Source organism: Heterocephalus glaber, unplaced genomic scaffold (assembly GCF_053883595.1).
Source record: "Heterocephalus glaber isolate CG9 unplaced genomic scaffold, H.glaber_assembly_v1.0 deba00001773, whole genome shotgun sequence".
Lineage (NCBI taxonomy): Eukaryota > Metazoa > Chordata > Mammalia > Rodentia > Bathyergidae > Heterocephalus > Heterocephalus glaber.
This window is the reverse complement of record NW_028258463.1, coordinates 5,591,291-5,618,321: the sequence shown is the minus strand read 5'-3', so window position 1 is coordinate 5,618,321 and position 27,031 is coordinate 5,591,291. Positions and strand designations below refer to the sequence as shown.

The window sequence follows — 27,031 nt, the reverse complement described above, 5'->3', positions numbered from 1 at the left end:
CCATTCCATGCTCCTAGGGCAGAGAAGGTGAGTGGCATGGGCACCAGAAGCAACCCACCCCATGGAAATGAGAAGACATGTAAACAAGCCTCAAAAACAGATTTCTGGATCACCTACAGCAACCACAAAGGGAAACAAGATGGAACAATCTGATATTCAACCACCTGGACTCTCTGAACTGGCAACAAAAGAGGATCTAGGAAAAATGAAATCAGAAATAATTACTCAGATGACAGCAAAGATTGTGCTCATAGTGCAAGACATGATTAATAAATATAGAGAAGACACAGATGAAAAAATAGAGGATCTGAGGAACATGATGGAATCCCAACATAGGAAACAAATGGAATCCATAAAACAGGTGCAAACAGATTCCAGGAGATTAAAAACTCCATCAAAAGTCTGCACAGCAGAATGAACCAATGTGAGGATAGAATTTCAGCTATAGAAGATAAGATTGTAATTAGTGACCAGGAAAAGAAGAATTGCTTCAAAATTGTAAGGGAACATGAGAAATCAATCCAGCCGCTGCTAGACAATGCAAAGAAGAATAACATAAGACTGATTGGAGTCCATGAAGAAAGAGGAGAGAGTGCAGATGACATAAACAACTGTTCACAGAAGTGATGGCAGAAAACTTCCCAAGCAGGGGAAAAGAACTTGACATACAGATAAGTGAGGCACATAGGACTCCATCTAGCCTTGATAAAAAAAAATCTACACATAAGCATATAATAGTTAGGATTCCGGAAATCCAACAGAAGAACAAAATTCTACAAGCAGTGAGAGAAAAAAAACCAAATCACACACAAAGGCAATCCCATCAGAATCACAGCAGACTTCTCAATGCAAACCTTCAAGGCAAAAAGAGCTTGAAGTGATGTATTTCAAGCCCTAAAGGAAAACAGCCTCCAACCCAGATTGATGTACCCTGCAAAACTGTCTTTCAAAATTGATGGAGAAATAAGATACTTTCATGATAAAGAGCACTTCAGGAACTTCATAAATACCAAACCGGCACTCCAAAAAATTTTAGACAATACCCTAGGAAAAGACAGTGAGGATCACAACCCCAGGAAACCCAGCAGAATGAATCTATTGGGTGTGACAAATTAAACCCAAAGGGGGAGAATCCAACAAAAAGAAAAAGTCATGACAAGGCTTTTAAAAGTTTTAACTTCATCTCCCTAATGAGTGTATAATTCAATCTTGTTATTGTACTGAATAGTACTTTTCTGATTCTAGAGTTGTACACCTTTCCTTGTGCTGTACTGGCTATTTATCATCTACTTATATCTACTTTTTAATTGGGTTGTCTATTAATGAGCTGTAAGAGTTCTTTATATATTCTGGTCATAGGTTATATGTATTGTAAATATGGTCTGTTTAAGGACTATTTTTCATTTTAATGATGTCATTTAAAGTTCTAAATTTTGTTGGAATTTCATTTATCATTTTTTTCTTTTATACATCATGTTTTGTGTATCCTGGGAAGTTCTTGCCTACCCTAAATTTATAAATATTTTCTCTTATAATTTCTTCTCAAAGTTTTATACTTTTAGGCTTTCATATTTAGGTTCATAGATCCCTTCAAGTTATTTTTATGTATGTAAATAAAGGGTTGAGGTTAATTTTTTTATATACAGATGCCAGGTGTTCATGTACCGTTTGCTGTAAACACTATCTTTTCCTCGGCTCTTGAATTGAATTTATATTCTATAAAATGCTAATGTTAAATAATCTTTCAAAACTCAGTGGACCATATATGTGTGGTTCTATTTCTAGATTCTCTGTTTTATTCCAATGATCTATATGTCTTTCCTTACACCAACACTGCCTTGATTACTGTAGCTTTAGATGAAGTCTTAAAATTAGGTACTAAATGTCTTCCAACACTGTTTTTTTTTTAACTTTTCTAAGTCCTTTGTACTCCTACATAACTTTTAAATTTCAATATCCAATTCTTCGTTTATAGCAAGTACACACAGACCTGAATTTTTATATGTACCTTGTGTTTTCTAATCCTGCTAAATTCAAGTACAAGTTCTAGGGGCTCCTAGAGATTTCTTAGTATTTTCTCTGTAGGTGATCATTTCATCTACATATAAAGATTTTGCTTCTACCTTGCCAATCCTACCCTAATTGTGTCATTTTATTGCCAGACTATTTTGGTGGGGACTAGGTTTCAAAGTTTAATGGACAGATAAAGAGTAAGCATACCTGCCCTTGTTCCCCACCTTAAGGAGAAAGCGTTGTATCTTCTCCATTCATATAAGGCATTCTCACTGGAAGTATGGAGTACATGTCTTTAATCTGTTGAGAAGGTTCTGTTCTACTTCTAGTCTCCTGATAGCTTTGACCATGAACAGCTGTAGAATTTAGTCCAATACTTTTTCTCCAACTAGTGACAGGATCATATTGCTTTTTCCTTTCCTCTGTTAAAATGATGACTTTTGGGGGTGGCTCTTCCAATGCTGAACCAACACTGCCATCCCTATAACAAAACCACTTTCTACATTCTGCCAGATCTGACTTCTAATAGTTTGTTTTATTAAACAAATTTCTATCTATGTTCATCCTTTTTTCTTCTATTATCTTTATCCAGTTTTAGGATTAGCACAATGTTGAGTTCCTAAAATGAGGGGAGAAGTGTTCCTTTTTTTTTCTCCTTTAAATTTTTTATATAATTTATCAGTTAAAATGTATATGAGCCAGCTGTTGTCATATAGGTAGGTTTTCAAGCTAGGAATATACCTTCTTTAATAGGTGCTATTCAAATTTTATATTTCCTCCAGAGTTAGTTTCATTAATTTGTCTTCCAAGGTATTTCTTAGAAGTTGTCAAATTTATTTCAAAACAGATTTTTTAAATATGCTTTCTATATCCTTTTAAATTCTGTAAAATCTGTGGTAATGTCTCCTAGATCTTAATATTGTAATTTTAAAAATGTGTAATTGATATTGTGTAATAGGAAGAGAAGGTCTAAAGGAGTAGGGGATGTTGTTGGGGTAAGGGAAATGAAAGAAGGGAAAAGGAAAAATATGAGAAAAGGAAAAAAATGGAAACAAAATCTATGCAAATAGGGAAGGGTGGAGGGGGTGAAGGGAGGGCAGGGGAAGGGGAAAAAAAATAAGAACCCAGATACTCATGTAATGGTATAAGATCCCAGTGATGTATGTAAATGTATTTTATACCTAAAATGTACCAATAAACTTAATGGGGGGAAAAATAAATTATGAACAAATCAGTTAAGCCAGTATAAAACTATACAAATGAATCCCCCGTCTGCCAGCTCCATTGCAAACTGCGCTCCCTGGCCTCCTACTCCCTCGATGGGGTAACAGAACACTTTCAGTGCTGTGTTCATGCAAAGCCCATGAGAAAGAAAGTTCAGTCAAACTCAATCCAACCAACCCTAAGAGGACAGATTTTCTATTTAAATAAAAACAAACCCTTTCCATCAAAACACTAAGGGTCCAGGATGAGCCCAGGAGGGAAGTAGTGACTAGAATAAGACCAAGTTGGGTCCACATAGAGCCTGCGTGGTCAGATGTTCCTGTGACAGTGCCACAGTGTCCAAATTGGCCCCATTATGATGGTCTTTGGGATTGGGTCTGGGGTCAACACAATGAGCTTATGCAGGCTGTTCATCATGCGACTGTTTCTTAAGCCTCTAATGTGTGTCACGTGTGAAGCTTGGTGGAGGTGAGCCAGACAGTGATACATATCTTCACTGGCCCTGCAGGAGTAGGGGGAGCTCAGCAAAGGGAGAATCAAGCTGCTGGCCCCAAATGCACCTTGAACAATAGGAGGTAATCAGTGTGTGGCTGGCAGGGGGTGGGAGCCCAGGGCCCTGCAGACTGAGTCACGGTAGAGAAAGGGCTGGGGCAGTTGAGAGTGCTGTGTACTTGGGGACAGCTAGAGCGTGGCGAGATGCAGGGGGAGGGCCACTGTGGGAAACGAACCTGGCAGGGTCAGCACTGGCCACATGGGAAGGCCATTCAGTGAAGCGCTGGGAGTTGGGGCTTCATCTGGGAGTCAATTCGGAGCCACTGAAGTGTTGGAAGTGGGGATAGCGTGATCAGATTTGCACTTAATGAGGCTTGCTCTGACGATGGTTTGGCCTGAAGATGAACATATTGAATGAGAGAAGGAAGCATTTGGCACAGTTTTATTAAAGGTCAATGTGATTTGTTTAACCAAGCTTGCACGAAGTGCATATTGGGTACTCTAGTGTGCTGCTATTTCTGTATTTTATTTTATTCAGGGTGGAAGGAGGAGGGAAAGAAGGAGGCAATGGAAAGAGGGGCATTCCAGGCATGACTGGAGTGGACAAAAGGAACGTCTGTGTTTTGCTGAAGCTGGAGTCAGCTGTTGGGCTGCAGCCACGCTTGCAGAAAGGGCTGGGGACTGGTGGGGCTTAGGAGCAAGAGGCACAGGTGATGTGTGCGGATTTCCCCCGACAATAGGGTAGCAGCGTGCTTTTGAAACCCCAGCATGTTCACACTCCTTGTTCCAGCTGCCGTGGTCCTGCTGAGAGATTGCTCTTCGGCCACTTCCTCTGCTGGGAGCCAGTCATTGGAGCACACAGGTGGCTTCTGCCCTCCCTAGCTCCCCATTCACAACGGTGCTGTACACAAAACTCACAAATACTCATCCTTGACAATTTGGCTTGTTATTGCACACACTACAAAACTGGGAGAGACCCAGAGTCTGAGCCTTGGACTGAGTTTGGATGCTGACTTTGCCGCTCATCATCTGCATGACCTTAGGCCTGCAAGCAACTGTCTGAGCCTCAGTTTCCACGTCTGTAATATAGAGGTGGTTGGAGTACTTGCCTCACAAGGTAGTTTGAGGAGCACTTCGCAAGTACAACCTAGCACAAGGCCCAGCCCAGGTAAGTACTCAGCAGTGCTGAGTAGTATTGGTGTCACCTCCTCCAAACCTACAGTGCCTTTGCTTAGCACCCCTGGGATAACCTCTCTCCAGGGCCCCTGGTTTTCCCAGCTGGTGTGGTGCCCTCCTCTTTCATGAATCAACTGAATGAACTCTCTAATAACTACTTATCTATTTGACCATTCCCACTAAGCTGTGAGCCTTCCAGGGAAGGATTTGTATCCTTATCTCTGAATCCCCAGGTCCCAGTATGAAGTCTACACATAGTGGGTACTCAATAAACATAGACTGAAAAACTGAATGAATAGTTCATGAATGAATCAATGCTGGTGGTGCTGGGCAGAAACCAAGAGAGGAGGAGACAACAACTGTTAGATGATAGGAAACATGTCCAAGACTCCAGCCTATACCATTAGCTTAAACACATGCTGCTTACCACCCTCTCTACTGTGTCAGACCGCAAGACATCAGAGTGAGACTTTTGGTTCTATTTTCATCTCATATGGTGTTACCATATTTCTACACCAAACATGCCTTTTACCTGCATATTCACATTGCTGAAATTGGCACGTGCTTAACATGTAACTTTTGTCCTCATGTCTCATCACTATGCTTCAAAGACAACCATTAAATCCATGCTCTCTGTTTTACATATCAGAGTTTGAGAACCGCAGGCTTCCTTTTTCATCTTATTTTCACCCTGGTGGAAGCTTGCTTAGTACATTTGGTAGGACACAGGCAGTGGAACCCAAGAAAAGAATATGGTGCTTTCCATGGCCAAACAGGCCAGGAGCTAATTGCTACCCAGCTGAAATCATCTTTTTATGTATGTTGGTGTTAACATCCGGGTGTTGCAGCCAGAAAGAAGCCTCAGAGTTAGGCCTGGAAGGTGGATTCTCCTCTCCAAATAGAGCTCACGGCTCTATTCATCAGTGAGGTGAGGAAGAACCTAGAGGAGGTCAAGGATGTTTGTGAACAGAAATATATAAATTTGGCACAAAGGTGGGAGATCATGCATGCCTCTATTTGCTTTAAGGATATTTATCAAAAGTGATGGAAGAAGTCTAGATAAATTTTCATGGACAGTTTTACAGAGAGGTTATCTATCTATCTATCTATCTATCTATCTATCTATCTATCTAATCTCTCATCTATCTACCCTCCCACCACCCATTTTATGAGTAAATAGCTTATAGAGGGCAAAGCCCTAAACTTCAAGTCAGAATTCCCAATCCAAGTATAAATTCTAATTATGCCTTTGCCAGACACTTGCTATTCTTTCATGGATAAGTCATATAACGCTTCACCTGGGGCACTGGACAATTGTGGATCATTGTTAAGACTAGGTAAAAAAAAGATTCCATAGATCCTAAAACATCTCTTAATACAAACAAGTTTGTGTAGCCAACTTTATTTTTGGTAGATGAAATTTTGGGTATGACAGTGCTGTAATTGCTTTTTTATGTGTTGGCTTTATCTTTATAGTACAGGAAGACCTCTTGGATAATCAGTAGTGCAGGATATTTATGCAGAGTATATGGCCCGATTTTACTCTTTCAGGTGACTGTAGAAGTTGGGAGCTGTGTCTTTGGTTTCATGACATGCACTCGGTGACTCTATACTGAGTTCTTAGTCATGGTTCCAACTCCCAAGTTGACTTTGTTGTTGTTGTTCAAGAAAAACACACTATGGTGACATTGCCAGGACCACATGGTGGGGCCACCTTTCTGTCTGAGCTTCCGTGGTGGCCTTTGTCCTGGGCATATGATTTATGGCCCCCCATTCTGGTTGTGCAGGTCCCATTCAAAGCAAACTGAGCCAATGAGAAAAAGGCACAGTGCTCTCCCTGAAATCAATACTGTTTCTGATCAATATGGAACCATTTGGCAATTTTATTACATGAAATGACATTTCCTCTTGTAATCTGAGGCAAATTCAACTGCAATGAAAAAAGGCAATTACTAAAGAATAAAGTAATATGATTTTTTTTGTTGTTTTGCACAAAAGATAAATGAACAAAAAGGGGCCTCTGAGAATTGGATTCTTGGAGGTAAGCCGCTCCTGTTCTGCTCCTTGCTGACATGAATAACTACTTAGATTGCAACATGGGAAGAAGTAGCGGGCCACATTTTGCATTCTGTGAAAACATTTCCAAAGCCATTCCTTTGAAATGAAAGTACAAGTTCAATTAAGCATAGAGAAAGGCACCCGGAGCAATCTGCTTAAACTCCTTGGTGATATTTCATCACATTTAACACTGCACGCCCTAAGGAGCAGTGGGGAGAACACTTCCCCAAGAACTGTGAGGGGAAAGGCAGTTACCAGCTGGTGGTCATGCCTTCGCATGCATCCGTTAGCAGGGGGTTCTGGGGGCACGTGAGGCTAAAGCAAAGTTATAGACAGATAAGATTGAAAAAGATGTTTTAAGGGGGCTGTTTTCTGCGCTAAACACCATGTTTAAAACTCTCCTTCAAATGCCTTCAGTGGAGTGCTTGAATGGGATGAACTGTACTAATATACTAACCAAACCTTCTAAATGTGGGTTTTGTGATTCCACTGGACTTAAGCTCACTATTGCTTATAGCATATGATATGAATGGAGCATGTGAAATTGAAGGAGAATGAAGCTACCACAATAATACGCTGAGGATGTTAAAGAAAGTGTTCATTAATAGGCAATGTTCTAATAACTCCTCTGTCTTACCTATGCAAGAAGTCTCTTTGCAATTATTAATCATTAGTTTCGCCACTTGAAAATACCATGAAATCTCCTTTTTAAGAATAACTCTGGTTCAATGAAATGAGGCAGATATGAAAATGACATGAATGTTACCTTTTATGTAATTAAGGTTCTGTGCCTGCTAATTAATTAACACAGGAAAACAGGGATATAGGCATTATTCCAGTACCCTATATTAAAAAATGAAAATAGTTCGAGTAAATTACCAACATCTCAAGAAAGTCCTTTCAGAAAATCCATTTTTTCAATGTCATGAATTCAGTCTTGACCCTCACTCTGTTGAAAGGGAATTTAATTTTAATAAAATGGGTTTTCTTTAGAAGATTTTCTAAATTACCCTGAAATTAATTCAGGTTGGTCTTTTTCACTGTCAGTCCTGGTTAGGAAGAGTGTTTTATAAGTTTTACTCAACTGTATGAAATCTAAGTTTCCAAGGATAGACGTTAGAATTGCATGAAGTCATTACAGTATATTGCATAGATCTAAATGCAGGAGCTATGCTTCATTCAAGAGGCAAACTCTGTTCTGTATACCTTGTACTGTGTCCACCTTTGCCATACATTTTTTCAGCATCATAGTTATCTGTCTTCTGCTCTTCAGGAACCTGAATTTGACAGGCATATACCTTAGAACAATTTAGGAACACACACGTATGTATACATTGTGCACCAAGTTTATACCAATCATTGTTCAACCAACTGCAATAGACTCACTACCTTGTTCAATCTACTCTTCCAACTCTTTCATTGTCAGTATCAATAGTCTCATCTTACTGATTAGATAACTACCTCAGAAATCTTAAGAAACTTGTCTGAGGTCACACAGCAAAGGAAGTGGTAAATCCAGTGTAGAAGTCCAAGTCTGCTCAGTTCATCTCTCCTCACAAGAGTTCACTGCCCCTCAAGTGTGGTAGCCTTCACCAGCATGGCTTTCAAAATTGTCCTCTTATTGGCAAGATTCTCCTTCTTTCATCCTTTTATAGTTACTGACTTTTCTTAACGGACTCAAAAGAATCCCCCTTTTCTACCCATCTACTTTATGGCAATTCTTATAAACCTGGGAAACAGGCTGGGTTTCCACCAGCCACCATTTTGTGGTGATTTCCCCTCAGCCCTCCATGCTTTGTTCTTCCTCCTCCACCTCTTCAGCCAGCTGATGAGTTGGTCATGCGGGAGCCTCTTTCAAGTTGGGATTTAAAAGATATCTTTAGAAGTGCTTTTCAATTCTAAGCCATGAAGATTGGAGCTGCTCTTTCAGAAGTGAGGACAGGTCCCACCTCTCTCCTCTATTTATTCTTCCTTCCATGATCTCACCCAAGTTTAAATGCCATCTGGATGTCAATGTCTTCCACATTTACATCCTCAGTTCTCTCTCCTGGAATCCAAACTCACGTATCTGACTGCCTACACCACACCTCTTCTTGGATGCCTAATAGACATTCCAGTCACAAGGAGTTCCAAATTTGTGATTCCCTTTCCACCCACAGTCCATCTACAGTCTTCCCCATCCTCGTGGACAGAAATGTCTTCCTTCAAGTTGCTCCAGAGAAAAACTTTACAGTCATCCTTGACTCTGCTCTTGCTCCCCCATCACACATCTGCTCTAACAAATCTCTTAGCTTTTCTTTCATCGGTGCTGTTGCCTTGTCATTTGGATGCTGCCTTCATCTTTCTCATTTACCCAGGTCTCTCTGTAGTCGCTTCCCAGCCAATAACCACAGCGTCAGCAGATCGTGTCCCTCTGCTTGAAGTCTTATGTTGGTTTCTCATTACAATGTGTCCTCCAAGGGGGAAGACTTAGAGAGGACAAGCCCTGCCCTGAACCAGCTTGTGTGCTTTCTCTGATAACTATGTATGCCACATAATGGCACTGCTATCTTTCTGGATGATGCTGAATTCTACGAAAGGTCCCATGCCGGGGGAAACATAAGCTGGCATTTCAGAAAGGATGAGCCTGAGCAAAGTGCCCACTGTGTCAGCTCTGTGGGTAGTCTGTGTCCCTTCCAGGTGGAGGCAAATGCAAAAAGCAAATAGATGACTCTTCACATTGAACCAATGTGATTAAGAGAAAAAGAGGCTGACAATTTTCACATAATGTCCAAGTACTAGGATTACAACTAATTTTAAGAGCTCAGAGCTAGCTTTTCCTTGCTCCATAGGGAGGAAGTGTGAAAGGAAGGAAACAAGTTAGGAAACAGGACCCAGGAGGAGCCATGTAAATCCTTGCTCTCAAGTATGGAAGAACTCCCATCACCATGGGAGGACTTTGATGCTGGGTTTGCCCACTTGACTGGTGTTGGCTAGTGGAAAATGGACAACAGTGTGTGTGTGTGTGTGTGTGTGTTTCAAGATGAAAACATCCCATGGTTTCACCCTGCACCATGAGAAATATTTGACCTGGATATGCTCTTGGTCCTGGAAGAATGAGAGCCATGTGGAGCTGAGCCACCCCAGCCCACCCACATGGGCAGCAGTGAGATGTCAGTGGTTACTCTTGAGCACTGCAGAAGCTGCTGACTTAGCCAGCCACCATTAGTGGTGTGCCCTTGCTCTCCTCTGAAACAGGGGATAGTGATTTTGGATAAACCTATTTTGGAAGACTTCACAGCATGAGGTAAGGTGCTGCGTGTGTAGTGCAGACCTCAAAGTGTGGCAGGTTCTCAGTTAGTGGGACCTCCATGCTCCTGATGCTTGGCACATCACAGGGGATCCCTGCATCTAAGTGGGTGGATGCATTGGAGCCGTGCCAGGGTGTAATTCTGGGTCCAAGGGCTGGGTGGGGGTGTGAAGGAGTGAGGTCAGGTGCCCCTGGGCGGCGTGGGTGAAGTGGCAGGGTGCGGGTATTTGACTTATCTCTGTGTCACTTAGAAGTCTACAAGCAGGATGACCTGATAGGTGCCCCTGAGTAGGGGCATCGTGAGCCTGTTGAGCCGAATTCGCAGCCTGATGCCAGTGTAACCTCTGCCTCTTGCAGAGCCTTGGGAGAGACTTCCAGGCCCATGTTCTCTGTCCCCCACTAGCTGTGTGCTCCAGAGTGACACCTGATCCAGATGCCCCGCTGGCTGCTGGGCCAACCTTCCACGGGCCGCAGGCCTCGGGAAGAGAGCTTAGGTTTCATGCTGAGCAAATCAACCCCTTTCCACCGATGTCCTGGGCATGGTGGTATCTGGGCCTCCCCGTGTGGTAGGCCATCATTGTCCCTGTGGAGGGGACCCTGCAGGTGTGTGACAAAGGTCACTATGGGGAACACCTATATTGTTCCCTGCTGGAGCGTAACAGCACAAAATACCTGCTAGGTATGACCAGGTTGGAGGTGGTCACCTCTGCCCATGTAGGCCAGGTCTCCATCTCCTTTCACTTCCCCTTTCTTTTCTCATGGCCCTGGCAGACACAGAGAGTGAGGGACAGGAGGAGGAGAGGGAGCCCCTGATGGCTTCCCTCTGCGTTTCTAGGAGGTCTTCAGAGGCGGAAAGGGCCCTGCCTGCCTTGAGCACAAAGGCCTTAGCATGATGCTGAGACCTGGTGCCAGAGCTGCTTTTTCTTTCTTTTACTTTTAAATTAATTTTATTGGTACATTTTATTGGTACATTTTAGGTATACAATTCGTTTACATTTATCATTGGGTGCTTGTACCTGTACATGATGTATCTTGGCTTTTATTTTTTTTCCCATTATCTGTGTGCCCTTCACTCCCTCCACCCTTCCCTATTTACATAGATTTCATTTCCATTTTTTCTTTTCTTTTCTCATAGTTTTTCCTTTCCCCTTCCCCTCCCTTCACCCCTTCGTCTTTGGACCTTTTTTCCTATTTCAAATTATCACTTATTCATTTTAATCATTTCAACTCTTGTTTACACTATCAGTTTCTCACAGTACAGAAGCTATTTGGTATTTACACATGTGTGTCCTATTTATTTCACTTAAGAGGATGGCCTCGATATGCATCCATTTAGCTATAAATGACTCTAGTTTGTCGTTCTTTATGGCTGAGTAGTACTCCATTTTATAAAAAAACCACATTTTCTTGATCCAGTCTCCAGTTGTTGGGCACTTGGGCTGTTTCCAAGCTTTGGCTATCACAAACTGTGCTGCTATAAACATGGGTGCACATGTATCGCTGTGGTATGATTCTTTTAATTCTTTGGGGAAGATCCCCAGCAGTGGAATAGCTGGGTCAAATGGGACCTCCAGTCCTAGTTCTTTGAGGTATCTCCATACTGATTTCCACAGTGGTTGCACCAGTCTGCACTCCCACCAGCAGTGGAGCAGGGTTCCTCTTTCCCCACAGCCCTGCCAGCATTTGTTATTGGTTGATTTCCTGGTAGCAGCCATTCTTTCTGGGGTGAGGAGGAATCTCAGTGCTGTTTTCATCTGCATCTCTCAAATGACCAGTGATGTTGAACATTTTTTCCTATATTTGTTTGCTGCTTTGACTTCTTTGTCTGAGACATGTCTGCTCATTTCAGATGCCCATTTCTGACCCTTACTCTCCTCGAGCCTTGTCACCGCTGCTGAGCAGGCCCAGTCGCACTGTAACTCAGGCCTCCACGCTGATGGAGGCAAAGCTCTTCCTGCTGAACGCTTCAGAGCCCTTCAGGGCTCTCAAAGCTTTATACTCCTTCCCCTTCCCCTTCCTTCCTTCTCTCCCTCGTCCCCTTTCCCTTCCATTCCTCCCCTCCCTGTTCCCCAGTGTGGCAGCTGCCATCTCATTTCATATTAATGAGCCTGGTGCTCGGGTTGGGGAGGGGGGAAAAGCCCCTCAATGATTGCGTGAGTGGCAATCTGTCAGAGGGTGTGTTGGGGCTTCATGTGCAATTTAATAGCTTTTCATGGTCTCTAAACTGCACATTCAAGATTATTTGAAAACATTTTATTTAATTTTCATGCTTTTTTAATCAAAAAAGTTAAAAGAATAATAATCTTTTATGGGCAGTTATAAATGTGCTATTTACACTCAAAAGAGAAATATCTCCCTTAGCTGAGCCGTCGAAGTGTGTGCTGAGAGAGAACTCCACAAGAATACTGATGAGGAAGGGCACCGTGTGTGCGTGTGTGGAGACAACTTAATTCGTCTTTCTAGGGGCTTGTGAGCTAGGTGCAGGGATTCCACAGATGCAGCCATCCTCCCAGCAGCTCCTCAACCTCTTCACATGGGAGCGAGCAGCAGTGAACATCTCTTGTGGAGGGCTGGGGTCTGGTCCCCTTGTGGGTAGGCCTAGGATCTGGGCTTCCATGTTTGTTGAATGAATAAATGAATGAGTGCAGGATTCCCCATCTTCTCCTATCCACCATCCAAAGTGAGACCTGTAAACATCCTCTCTGTCTTTTCCACATCGCTATTGGAGGTACAAGCAGCACCTACAACAGGGTCCTAGCTCGGGGAAGGACCCACCAAAGGTATGTGGAAGTTACAATGTTTTCATGCTGATGCAAAAATCATTATTTATCTATTGCTTGATGCAGAACCCTAGACCCAGACAACTTTAGAAAACTGAAGTCCAGTTTTTACTTTACAGATGAGGAAACAGAGTCAGGGTGAGAAAGCTCCTTGTAGGACAAAGCCAAGACTCGAATCCCACTTTGCTGCTCCCTTGCATTCCCCACGTGGGTTTCTTTCATCTCTTGGAGTGTGCTGCCTCAACCTTCTGACCTGCTGCATCTTCAGGATCACCGTGGTGGGCAGCAGCACCTCCCTCCCCTTCCTCCTTCAGCTTTGCACTGTCCTCTCTTTTCTGCCTAAGAAGCTGGGGATGAAACACTCCGAAGCCCCCAGCAGCTGGGTTTCCTGCTTCTGGACAGCTGGACAGAGTCCTCTAGATCTGTGGGCCCCAGAGAATGAAAATGATGCCACCCTGCCACTTCCTGGACAGGGTCAGGAGAGGGAGCCCTGGCCTGGCTGGGGGCCTCAGGGAGCGTTGAGGTCAGATCCCCAACTGTGGACAGCTGAGTCCCTCAGCTCTTTATCAATCCAAGGGAGAGCAAGAGCAATGACCACAGCATCATAATCATCATTGCCTTCGACAGGCATGGATGACAGAGACACTGTGGGGATTACTGTTTGAAATGAGCTGCCTCTTAGCCAATCCCAGCTCTTCAGAGTGACTTTGTACAGAATTAAAGGATCATGAAGCCCAAAGAGGCCCAGAGTGGATCGGTTCTGGCTTCCTGCCTCTGAAAGGACTAACCTTTATGGAATAGTTGCAGGAGAGGAAATTGAACCAAACTTACTTTTATATGTTATTCTTGTGATAGTGTCTCTGTTGAGCATTCGATTAAGAAATGGGTTTGATGAATCAGAAACCTAGAGGAGAAAAGAAAGTATTAATGACTAGGCAGCACTATCCCGTGATGAACGCCACCCCTGGCCTTCATTTGTTTCTCCCTCTTTCCAGAGTGCCCGCCATGTGCCAAATCCTAGGATGCCCAGAAATTCAGAGAGCAAAGGCTCCACCCTTCTCTGTGGGGACCCGCAGTGCAGAGAAGGAAGACGGGTGGGTGAGCCAGTGGTTCTCATGGGCGAGGGGCGCTGTGGTGGAGCCCCCGTTGTGACAGTATCAGGGGGACCCCGCCCACCATCCGGGGAACCTGTGAGCTGTATCTGGAAGGATAAGTGGGAGTTAGCAAAGTGTTTTGGTGGTGGAGGGTGGAAAAGTCAGAACAGCAAGGAAAAGCCTGGAGTGGACATGGGGCCGCGACAGCCAGGTATCTCCCTAGGTGGGGCTGGATCACTGCCTGGGGAATGGTGGGGGAGGGAAGATGGCGGGGAAGTGGGGAGATGCCTAGAGGGAGGGAGAGGCTGGCTCACAGCAGGTTTGAATGTCCTGTTGGGCATCTAAGCTTTGCTCTGTAGGGATGGAGAACCATCAAAGTGTCTTGAGCAGGGGATATGACAGGTTAGGACAGGGATATTTATCTAGAGAGTGAGAGAGTATCTAGAATAGCAGTATCATGAGATGAAAAAACACACACTATACATATAAGGTAATATAGGTAGTATAAGGTAGCATAAGGTCATATAGAACTTTGCTGTATCATTGTTAATTATTGCATGGATTAAATATATCAGCCATACCAGTCATCCATCCATCCATCCATCTACCCATCCAATAAATATTTACCAAGTGCCTATTATGGGCCAGATGTTGTTCTAAATGTTCAGAAATGAATTCCCATTTTATGCTGATACCCTTATATCTCCTCCTTTAGGATTAGAAGCTAAGCTTCAAGAGGCTCCGAGTCAGGCAACCACTATTTATGAGGCTGTGCTTTGGGTGCACGTAACTCTATGCAAGGTTTCCTTAACAATGCCTTCTGTACTCAGCCTCTTTTGAGCATCACTGTTCATCCTACTCATTTCTCTCCTTGCTCTGCTCTGCAATTTACGCCTCAGCTGCTAATCGGATGTTGTGACACATCAACATTTTAAATTTGATTTATTCTGAGGGTGGGGAAAATTGCAACAGATGATTATTATTATTAGATAGGCAACAGGTAATTTCAGTTTGGAGAAAGCACAGACTGTTTATTTTCCCTCCATCTGTCTCTCTTTTTGCAGCTTCCTGAGTGTGTTGTGGTGAGACACACACCACAGGGATCTCTGTGAGTGGCAGTTCTCTGTGGAGGTAACATCCACCCTGAGATGCAGACAGCTTCTGAGGCCAACTTTAGTCCCCACTTCAACTCGACATGTACTTCAGCACTGAAAAGAGAGCTAGAAGCCTCTCACTGAGAGCCCTGATGCACTCTGTGGAAGGAGGAGAACCAAAAACGCATTGTTCAAGCCTGGAAGGAGTATGCCCTGTCCCTTAGCTGCCAGGTGCCTTAGGCTCCTAACACCTGACGAGTGCAGGCAGCACTAATGTTGAGACCAGCCCCTTTTGAGTTGATTAAAAATAATTGAAAAAGTCCCAAAGTGCACACAGATGATTTGTGGGCACTGGTGTGTTGGCTGTGTGGGTGCAAGGATAAAATATATACTTGGGATAAGTGAGCTTAAGTGGGAAGTTAATGGTGTGTGATTGAGCCGCAATTACTGCAAAATCTCAGTTCCCCATGGTCAGGGGAAGGATGGGGGATTAGGGGAGGACAGAGATAAAGAAAACCCACAGATAAACAAGTCTTTTCTTTTAGCCAGTAACTCCAACGCCTCCTGTGGCTCAGCTTTTGAGCAGGGTGACATCTGTAGAACTAAACCACCCACGTGTGGGGCTGCAGAGGGCTTGGGAGGAGAAGCAGGGAGACCAAGAGGAGGAGAGGAGAGATTGAGCTGCAGAGGCTGCATGTCCTGGAGACCAGAGCTGAGCTCTCACCTCTGAGTGCCCGTGCTTAGCCGAAGACTGGCCTGGCTCCCCTGCTCAGTTGGAACTTTGATATGAGGCCAGAGAACTTGCAGTGGAGCTGAGTAACTGGGAGGTGATCATGTGGTGCAAAGACAGAAATGCTGCGACTGATTTTCAGAGGGAGCCAGGAAGCTTTAGGTTTGCTCAGGGAGAGAACAGGAGCATCCTCTGAGGCCAAAGTGGCCCAAGGAGATGCAGGAGCTACTTGCTGGCCTCAGACTATGGGCCCTGAGTTGTTCTCATCAACCTGCAGGGAAGCACCCAGGACCTGGAAGCCTTACCTGTCAGTCAGGCAGCAAGCCTGACTCAGTGCAGCAAGCATATCTGCTCGAGCCTGTGGGCCATGCCAACAGTTTGCTGCTGGGGAGGCTGGCTGCCCAGTGGCCCATTGGTCACTCTGCCCACTGTAATGTTTGTGCTTCTGGGATGACATTCATGGACTCAGGGGCTTTGAGCAAAGTGAGGCAAAGTTGGGGGCTGAGACTGAGACCCCTCCAAAGGACAGGGGTTAATAGCTCAGGCAGGTTGGCCTGTGGGAGCTACTCTGGGAAGGGTTGGCACCAGGAAGGCCATGGGGGAGGTGAGTTCACAGACATGCCTGAGAATGTGTGTTGTATCTTTGGACTGTAGACCACGAGTGTGGTCCAGGCTGAATGTACCAACTGGTGATTGGTGTCATCATAGGGCTGGAAGAGCAACGCAGAAATTTGCTCTGTGCTTGTGGATAACACTGTTTTTTTTTTTTTTTTTTTTTCTCTCTTCTTGCTCTCTGTTGCCTTCCCTGTCTCTGTGGTAGAGGCACAGAATGAGAATAAGGTCATGAGCCTGAAAAGCAAGATTTGCATTCCTTCCCTGGCTGGGCTATGGTGAGCTACCTGAGCTTGGGTGAATACCAAGAATTCTCTGAATCATTTCCTTCATCTGTAAGATATGGACACAGATGACCAACCCATAGGCTTCTTACTAGTGCTAGAAGATCAAATAGAGGTAAAACACACATCACAGGGCCTGACACTCAGGATTCTGCTGTTTATTCTTCCAGGGTTTGTGATGATACCAAAAGATACAGAGCTGGAGCAATTTCGTAGAGATGTCATGTCCGGTACCAAGAAGGGAGGAAAGGCTAAAAAGATGCTTCCCTGGCTAAATGCCCTTTCCTCTCTTTGCTAATGACACAAACTAGAAGAGTTTGGGAGTGGTGGCCAACTGGTCACAGATGCCCCTGGCATGGCTGTGCCCCACCCTGACTCAGATAAGGGTCCAATCAGAAAGGAAACTCTTTTTTTTTTTTTTTGCTGTTGATGTTTTATTTTTTCTTTGCTTTCTTTCTTTTTGTTTTTATTTCCTCTCTTTTTTTTCTTTCTTTTCTATTAATATTTTTGGTATATCTGCTTCACTCTACTTCTGCCAAAATGTGTTTTTTATCTACTTTTTTATCAGTGGATATTAATTTCACAAACTGTGGTTCAGTATGTAGTATTTTCATGCATGCATGTAACATACTCTGATCACCTCCATCTCGCTTACCCTCCCTCCCCCCAAATGTAATTTAAAGAACAAATTAGAACTGTTTTGGTTGGAAATTGGCTGCTATTGTTGCTGCCTGCTAGGGAGAAGCCTGGCTCCCCAAGCAGGTCCTAAATCCTGCGTGGGTGACATGGCCTCATTTTGCCTGCGATGCTCCTGAGGTAGCACGTGAGGGAGGGACGGGCTGATGCCCCCGTGGAAAGCCAGGAGCAGCTGTTTTGTGCAGGGAGGGACATCTCAGACATGCCGGGCTTCCCAGGGGCAGTAGAGCAATGGGCCATGAGTTGCCAGCCCTAGGGGACACCGTAGGGCCACCCCCTTCCTACTATTGCAATCTTCCGATTCCACGGCATTAAGCTTGTCCCAGGCCTGGAGCCCTTTTCCTCTCTAGGACAGAAGCTGCCTAGACGCTTAGGCCCTGACGCTCTGCAGCAGTGCCCATGGTCTGCACCTTGTGGCCAGGGACCCATTTTTTATGGATCTTGTAGATACTGAAATCAGGAGACCTGCGGCTTTCTTCACCATGAACGCTTGTCCACATCACCCTTTTAAATATTTTTAACAGATGCTAGACTGATGTTCTGGCTGGGCTGGGGAGTGGCAGGAAGAGAGAAATGGAGGAATGCAAGAGACTTACTTTTATAAATATAGAAACTACCACCAATCCATTTGGACTCTTTGCAGCTTCTGTGACATTTGTGTATAACTCATGGTTATAGTGGATGAGCTGCACCTGGTAGGAGGGAAAAACAAGAATCAGAACATCTGGCATCCAGAGGTTCAAGGTATACAATATGCACCCTGTAAGAGTGAACTGCACAGTACATTGAGTAGCACCTAGAAAAGACCAGCTTGGACTGGAAGGGATTTCAGAGGCATAGAAAAGTGTGCGTCTTTGTGTGTAAAATGCACACACACATATAGACATAGATGCGTGTGCCAAGATCCCTGTACATATTTGCAAATGTTTTCTGGTAACAAGCGTGCTTTTAGTCAGCTCGGTGCCCGTCTGGCTCTGGCTCCCTCCCAGGACGTTTGCTTTATAGCGTGTTAAGTGAATTTTCCTTATTAGGAAAGGGGTGGCCCTGAAGGGGTTGTTGCCCTCCCTCTTGGCTGCACCAACAGCTACCACTGGCAGCGAGTGAATCTTCCTGGCAGCCTTGGGAGAGCAGGGAGCTGTTGGCAACCGAAGCAGCTAAGTGTCCCTGGGCAGAGGGGAGGGGACTCTGACTCCAGCGAGCTGAGGCTCAGACTCAGGTCCATTCCCTCCTCCTCCTCCAGTGAGGGCCTGCATCTGCCTGTCGGGTCCTTTGTGTACCAAGCAAGTGTGGGCCATACATATCACATCTGGATCCTTTTTACTTCTCCCTCCCCTCCTCCTCCTCCTGGCTGCTCCCATCCCTAGATCCCCTTCTTATCTCCACAAGGCTGACCTCTCTGTTCCCTATCATCTATCTTTTATTTTGCTCTTTAAATTGCTTATACTTTGCATTTTTCATATAAGAGAAACCATGCAATATTGAACCAGTGTCTGATTTATTTCACTTAGTATTATGGTCTTGAGATGCATCCATTTTCCTACAAATGCCTCAAATTTATCCTTCTCTATGGCTGAGGAGTACTCATACATAGATACACACACTTGTATACATATATATATATCATATACACAACCCCTTTTAAAACTTGTGAAACACAGAAAATACATAAATTTCAAACTGATGTACCACCAATGTTTAGCCATATGATCAAGTTACTCCACACCACTGAGACTCAATTACTTCCTCTGAAAAATGGGTATAATTATCTCCTGGAATTTGTCTCAGGGATGCTGTTTGAGAAGATTTTTAAAAACAATACAGAAGTGTAATTTTTGTAATAAATTAAAAATATAGACTTACAAAATAGAGATAGACCCTCCCCTTCATCTCTCTCTGATCACAGTTCAAGCAATATGACCAGTAATATTTTAATGTGTATCCTCCCAGCTATTCCTTTGTGCTTATAAATATACACACACACAAATGGGGATTAAAAACCATAGAGATGGAATCATGTACAATTATGATTCTGAAGCTGACTTTTAAAAATATAAAAGTAGGGCTGGGGATTTAGCTCAGTGGTTCTGCTGCCTGCCTCACAAGTGCAAGGTCCTGAGTTCGATCCTCAGTACCAAAAAAAAAAAAAAAAAGAGTACATTGTAGCTATCTTTTTAAGTTCATGCATTTAGACCTAGCTAAGTATTCCTAATACCTATAGCATTCTCCAGTGCATGAACAGCCTACCTATTTAACCACCCTCTCACAGACTTTCAGGTTGTTTCCATTTTCTGTCTCTTACAAACAGCGTCCCAGCAAGTGCATCATATGTCTTTCTGTAATGGTGTAAGCACTTTCCACAGGCTGATTTGAGAATCTAAGGCAGTGCATGTAAAAGTGATTTGTGTCCTGAAGAGAGTGTTTGTTATTGCCAACATGCTGTATTGCATTAAAAAAGAAGTGAAGTTTTAGAAATTAGGAAAAGCAACTTTAGAAGCTCGGAAAGTGCTTGTCCTTGAACTTGGAAGATAACATCTCTCACACAGTGGTTTGCAGCTTGCTCGGTGCTGCTTTGAGAGCCTACCTGTGCCCGCCTGCCCACCTATCTTCAGTTCTGAGTTAGTTGATTTTGGGAAGGAACCAGGAGCTGGTGTTTGTTCAGAGTGCTGCAGCTTGAGGTGGCTGAAGTTGAGAACCATGGATCACACTCAGTGGGAATCAGCAGCCCATCAGTGCCCACGCAGTGGATGGCACCTTGAACCTGGAGATGTCCCAAACATCTGCAGTTGATAGAAAACTTCTCATGAAGGGCACATGGTACTGCAGCTCCTGAAATTTCCCATTTTCTGATTCTGGTTCTTGTCAGTTTGGCCAATAGACAGAACAGATGGTTGTGCCTCAGGTCCTCTGCCATCAGAAGTGCAGCTGAGACAGGAGCTGGTGAGTGCTCTGCTGTGCAAGACTCAGTTTCACCCATCCCCTGACCTCATTTCCCAGCACAACCAGCACTTCTGGTAGCTGGAGAATGCTGCCATGGGAGGAACCAGGAGCTGTGGGTTTCCACTCACTCATAACCTTCTCTCCAGTGCTGGGGCTTTCAAATGAGAATGAGGCCCATGCTGCCGTCTGCTAGGGCCTTCCCGCCTGATCCAGGTGGTCTGCAAAGCAAGCTGGGCCTGTGCTGGTGCTTCCAGGAATACCTTGAAATTGCAGCAGGCTTGGGACACTAGAGCAGGGAAGAGGAAGGCAATGCGGGAGGGATTCTTCTCTTCAACTTGCAAGCCAGAAAGATGCAAGGGGAAGTCTGCCCCAGGGGGTGAGATTCTGTCCAGAACAGGGCCTCTGAGAAGCTATGGGTGCATCCAGGGGTGAGATCGTGCTCTGCTTCAAGCTCAAGGTAACACATGTAGGACTTTGGTGTGAAGCTTCCCTGTCCCCTGATAGCATGAGCTTGCAGTTGGTTGATGACAGCCTGTTGTGTTAGATTGAACCACATGAAAATGATGTTTTGATTTTTTAATAGCTAACATGATCTTGAATGAGGCCCTTATCTCCCTAGGCCCCTCCCCGGATGTTAATAAGATGACATCCTGCTTTCTACTCAATGTCTGGTCAAGGGGCTGCCAACAGTCAGAGCATCTGGGAGCTCTTCAGAAAAGCAGTATCTTGAGCCCCACCCAGACAGGATTGCTTGAGTCAACATTTGCCTTCTTACACATTCCCAGAGACTGGCAGCTCATTTAGCAGATACTGCTGAGTGGTTGGAAGAACCCCATCTTGTCTGGCTGTTCATTCCTCCGTTTGGGTGTACATGACTCACGTGCTGAGAGACAGGCTGGGTCAGACTTTAGGAGGCCTGGCCTATCAGCTGCCGGAGGGCTGTGAGCAGGAGAAGGAGAGGATCTTCGGGGACTGGAGGAGGGCAGGTCGAAGCAGGCCAACAGACTAGAGGTGGGGAAGGTGTCATTTCAGGTGGTGGCCCCTCAGGAAGCGCTGTCAGGGGACTTTGCAATTTACAGTGTGTGTATGTGTGTGTGTGTGTGCGCGCGCTTGTGCATATGTGCACACATGTGTGCAGTGAGGAGGCACCAAGAGAGTCCCCAGGCCACAGAACCTCCAGGAACAACAGAAAAGCCCAGGAAGCAGCTCCAAAGTGGCCAGGGGTCTTGTTCCGCCTGTCAGGATGCAATTTGGGCATCAAGAGGAAGAGGGAGATAACAGGGGCTGCCCTCATCTGAGCACTGACCACAGGGCTTAGCCATGCAACTGTGCCGCTGCTCTCCCACCTGCCTCCACCTCCTAGCTCTCTGTCAGTGGCAGGTGAGGTCCTGCAGTGGCTGCCCCTGTTCTTCTCCAGCCTGGCATCATGGTGGTGCCCTTCCAATGCTCCCTGACCACTCCAGACATGCCAGGGCAGGGATGGGCCTGGTGGAAAGGGGTTTGCTACTTGTCCTGCCGTGAACTTGGTTTTGGGGAGCAGCAATGAGCAAATCACACCCTGCTGGGGAAAGAATGTCAGATGGGCAGGTGGATTCTGCAAGCAATGCTTGTGGATGACTTCCAGCCATTTACAGACAGCACTTTGAAGTGCAAACCCTACAAAGTCTGAGTTTCGAATAACTTAGATGGGTTCTAGAGGTTGTTTAGCTTAGCCTCAGCTTTGCAGTTTAATGTAATCAAAGTGTCTGGCATGAAATAATAGGGAATTGGTAAGTGATTGTTTAACCTTCTGAGCAGGTGTGAGAGGCCATGAAGACCACAGGCATAATCTGGAAACTGCTATAAGAACAAACTCTTTGGGGGCTGAGGATGACATTTGAATTAAACACTGAGTTTAGCTATTCATTAAAGAGATGCCCTGAGGGCTTCTGCCAGCCTAGTTGGAAATTACTGTCAGAAAGAGCTAAACCTGGATTACTGGAAATTCTGTTATAATCTTGCCTTTTTATTAATTTTGGAGGAGTGTCCTCCTACAGGTTTCTAGAAAATCAAGACTGAGAAATGGGAGTCTTAGAGGAAGAAATATAAAAATGGAGAAACTAGGAGATAAGATGACAGCAGGTGCCAAGATCCAATGCATTCTCCGTGTCTAAGTCCTCTGTGACTTGAAGTGACTTGACCTTTTGTCACACTAGCCTGAACCTTGTACAGTAACCTGAACCTTGTGCTGTGATCCTGGAAGCGTTGCTTCACCCTGTCCTTTACACTGGCCTGGGATTTTTTTGTTCAGTAAGCCATTGAGGGCCAAGAATATGCCAAGGCCAACTGGGATTAAACTTGATAAAGTCCTTGCCCTCCACGACATGGTTTTGACACCGTCATGACAGATTTAGGGACACCACAGGGAGGGGGAACAGGCAGAATCCTGGGCCCTTGCCCGTTGCTCATTACAGATGAGATTTGTGTTTTCTCCCGGGACAGCCAGGGACTTAAAAACCATTTTTGTTATGAACCATGACCTTTCACTTGGATCTACAGATGCCAATGAGGTGACTAAAAGCAGTCTAGCTTTCATTGGATATTCTTTGTTACTATAAATCTTAGGTCAAAACTCTTCCCAGGTCTGCACAGGGGTATGTTGATCGTTTAGAAAGCTGGCCAGATAGGGTTGATTAGCCCTGGTTTTACTTGGTATCACTTCCTTGTAAGACTGACAACACCAAGATAAAGAGGTTTACAGGGTCATTCAGCTACAACCAGAAGCTTCTGGCCACTGTCCTAAACCTGTGTTCCCCTGGATTCCAGGAAACATGGATCCTCACATGACTGAGACCATCACAGACAGACAATCATTTCCGGGGAATGAAACCATCCCTCAGCCATAAAGATTCCAGAACCATGACCCCAGGACTGAGATAGTGATCAATTGGACCACAGCCCACTACCTAATCCTTAAAAGCTGACCTCCTGCTTTGTTGTAGGTGGGACAGTCTGAACCCTTGTATCAGCTACCTAAACTGGAATTCTTTCTTTTTTTTTTTTTTATTGGTGCATTTTAGGTATAAAATACAGTTACATTCATCATTGGGATCTTGTACCTTTACATGATGTATCTTGGTTATTATTTTTTTCCCTATTCCCCTGCCCTCCCTTCAACCCCTCCACCCTTCCCTATTTGCAAAGATTTTGTTTCCATTTTTTTCTTTTCTCATATTTTTTCTTTTCCCTTCTTTCCTTTCCCCTACCCCTCCCACTTCTCCTACTCCTTTAGACCTTTTCTTCCTATTACACAATATCAATTATACATTTTTAAAATTACAATATCAAAATTTAGAGGACATTACCACAGGTTTTACAGAATTTAAAAGGACATAGAAAGCATATTACAAAAATCTTTCTTGAAATAAATTTGACAACTTCTAAGAAGTACCTTGGAAGACAAATTAATGAAACTAACTCTGTAGGAAATACAAAATTAACCTATTAAAGAAAGTATATTCCTAGCTTGAAAACCTACAACAACAGGGTCACGACAACAACAAGGTCATATACATTTTAACTGATAAATTATATCAAACATTTAAAGCAGAAGAAAGAAGGAACACTTCTCCCCACATTTTAGGAAATCAGCATTGTGGTAATACTAAAACTGGATAAAGATAATAGAAGAAAAATGTACGAACATAGATAAAAATTTGTTTAACAAAACGAACTATTAGAAATCAGATCTGGCAGTACGTAGAAAGTGGTTTTATTATAGAGATGGCAGTGTCGGTTCAACACTGGAAGATCCACTACCATAAGTAACATTTTAACAGAGGAAAGGAAAAAGCCATATGATACTGTCAGTAGTTGCAGAAAAAGTATTGGACTAAATTCTACAGCTGTTCATGGTAAAAGCTATCAGGAAATTAGAAGTAGAACAGAAACTTCTCAACAGATAAGACATGAACTCCATATTTCCAGCAAAAATGCCTTATATAGATGGAAAAGATACAATGCTTTCTCCCTAAGGTGGGGAACACGGGCAGGTATGCCTACTTTTCATCCGTCCGTTACACTTTGAAACATAGGCCCAAACCAAAATAGTCTGGCAACAAAAAGACACAATTAGCATATGATTGGCAAGGTAGAAGTAAAATCTTTATATGTAGATGAAATGATAATGTACCGAGAAAATACTAAGAAATCTCTAGGAGCCCCTAGAACTTGTATTTGAATTTAGCAGGATTAGAAAACACAAGATATATATATAAAAATTCCGGTCTCCATATACTTGTTATAAATGAAGAATTGGATATTGAAATTTAAAAGTTATGTAGGAGTACAAGGGACCTAGAAAAGTAAAAAGAAATAAAAACAGTGTTGGAAGACATTTATTACCTAATTTTAAGACTTCATCTAAAGCTACAGTAATCAAGGCAGTGTTGGCATAAGGAAAGACATACAGATCAACAGAATAAAATAGAGAATCTAGAAACAGAACCACACATATATGGTCCACTGAGTTTTGAAAGATTATTTAACATTAACATTTTATAGAACATAAAGTCAATTCAAGAGCAGAGGAAAAGATAGTGTTTTCAGCAAATGGTACTAGAACACCTGGTATCCGTATATAAAAAATTAACTTTAACCCTTTATTTCCAGACATAAAAATAACTTGAAAGGATCTGTGAACCTAAATATGAAAGACTAAAACTATAAAACTTTAAGAAGAAATTATAAGGGAAAATGTTCATGAATTTATGGTAGGCAAGAATTTCCTAGGATACACAAAACATGATGTATAAAAGAAAGAAATTGATAAGTGAGATTCCATCAAAACTTAGAACTTTAAATGACATCATTAAGAAAATGAAAAGTAGTCCTTAAACAGACCATATTTATAATACATATAACCTAAGACCAGAATATATATAGAACACTTAGAGCTCATTAATAGACAACCCAATTAAAAAGTAGACATAAGAAGATGATAAATAGCCAGTACAGATACATATTGACTTATCATTGTCATGACTTTTTCTTTTTGTTGAATTCTCCCTTTTGCATTTAATTTCTTGTCACACCCAACAGATTCATTCTGCTGGTCTTCCTGGGGTTGTGACCCTCATTGTCTTTTCCTAGGATATTGTCTAAAATTTTTTGGAGTGCCGGTTTGGTATTCATGAAGTTCTTAAGGTGCTCTTTGTCATGAAAGTATCTTATTTCTCCATCAATTTTGAAAGATAGTTTTGCAGGGTACATCAATCTGGGTTGGAGACTGTTTTCCTTTAGGGCTTGAAATGTCACTCCAAGCTCTTCTAGCCTTGAGAGTTTGCATTGAGAAGTCGGCTGTGATTCTGATAGGCTTTCCTTTGTATGTGATTTGTTTCTTTTCTCTGACTGCTTGTAGAATTTTGTTCTTCTGTTGGGTTTCTGGATCTTAAAAATTATATGCCTATGTGTAGTTTTTTTTTTGATCAAGGCTATTTGGAGTCCTATATGCCTCACTTATCTGTATGTCAAGTTCTTTTCCCCTCCTTGGGAAGTTTTCTGCCATCACTTCTGTGAACAGTTTTTTATGTCATCTGCTCTCTCTCCTGTTTCTTCATTGCCTCCTATCAGTCTTATGTTATTCTTCTTTGCCTTGTCTAGCAGCTGCTGGATTGATTTCTCGTGGTCCCTTACTATTTTAAAGCAATTTTTATTTTCCTGGTCACTAATTGCAATCTTATCTTCTATATCTGAAATTCTGTCCTCACATTGGCTCATTCTGCTGTGTAAGCTTTCAATGGAGTTTTCTTTCTTTTTTTTGTACTGGGCATCGAACTCGGGTCCTTGCGCTTGTGCAGCAGGTGGCAAAACCATTGAGCTCAAACCCCGGCCCATCAATGGGGTTTTTAATCTCCTGGAAATCTGTTTGTATCTGTTTTATGGATTCCATTTGTTTCCTATGTTGGGATTCCATCATGTTCCTCAGTTCCTCTATTTTTTTAATCTGTGTCTTCTGTGGATTTATTAATCATGTCTTGCACTATGGGCACAATCTCTGCTGTTATCTTAGAAATTATTTCTGATTTTATTTTTTCCAGATCCTCTTTTGTTGCCAGTTCAGGGAGTCCAGGTGGTTGCGTATCAGTGTTCCATCTCCTTTCCCCTTGGGTTTGCTTTAGGTGATCTGGAAGTCTGGTTTTGAGGCTTGTTTACATGTTTTCTCATTTTGACAGGGGGTGGGGTAGTGTGTTGCTGACGCCCACGTGGCTCATCTCCTGTTCGCTTTGGCAGGAGGTGGTACTTCAGCCCCAAAGCCTCCTCCTGGGCCCTGGGAGCAGCTCACCTCCTGTGTGCTGGGAGAAGGGGTACTGGAATTCTTTCTTATCTTCCCTCTAACTTTCTATTTAAGGGTTTGGAAAAAATGTGTGCTTCACTTTTAATTTCTATTTCTACTAGAGCAAGAACCAAAGCTAGCTGGCGACAGTTTAAGATACTGGCAGGTGCTTTGAAGGAAACAAAACAAGATTTTGGCTTATAAGGTGAAAGGCAGCAGAAGAAAGAATGAAATGTTTG

At 43.5% G+C, this 27,031-nt stretch overlaps 1 protein-coding gene across 1 annotated transcript in view; it reads right to left on the bottom strand.

Annotated features, from left to right (window-relative positions):
* Ca10 (carbonic anhydrase 10 (inactive)) overlaps nucleotides 1-27,031 on the bottom strand; it is a 508,909-nt gene that overhangs the window by 7,480 nt on the left and 474,398 nt on the right. The window contains exons 5-6 of the mRNA XM_013077742.3: nucleotides 18,139-18,234; nucleotides 13,864-13,936 (exon numbers count right to left, since the gene is read on the bottom strand). Coding sequence (XP_012933196.1) covers nucleotides 13,864-13,936; nucleotides 18,139-18,234 — 169 coding nt within the window. The remainder of the gene's footprint in view (nucleotides 1-13,863; nucleotides 13,937-18,138; nucleotides 18,235-27,031) is intronic.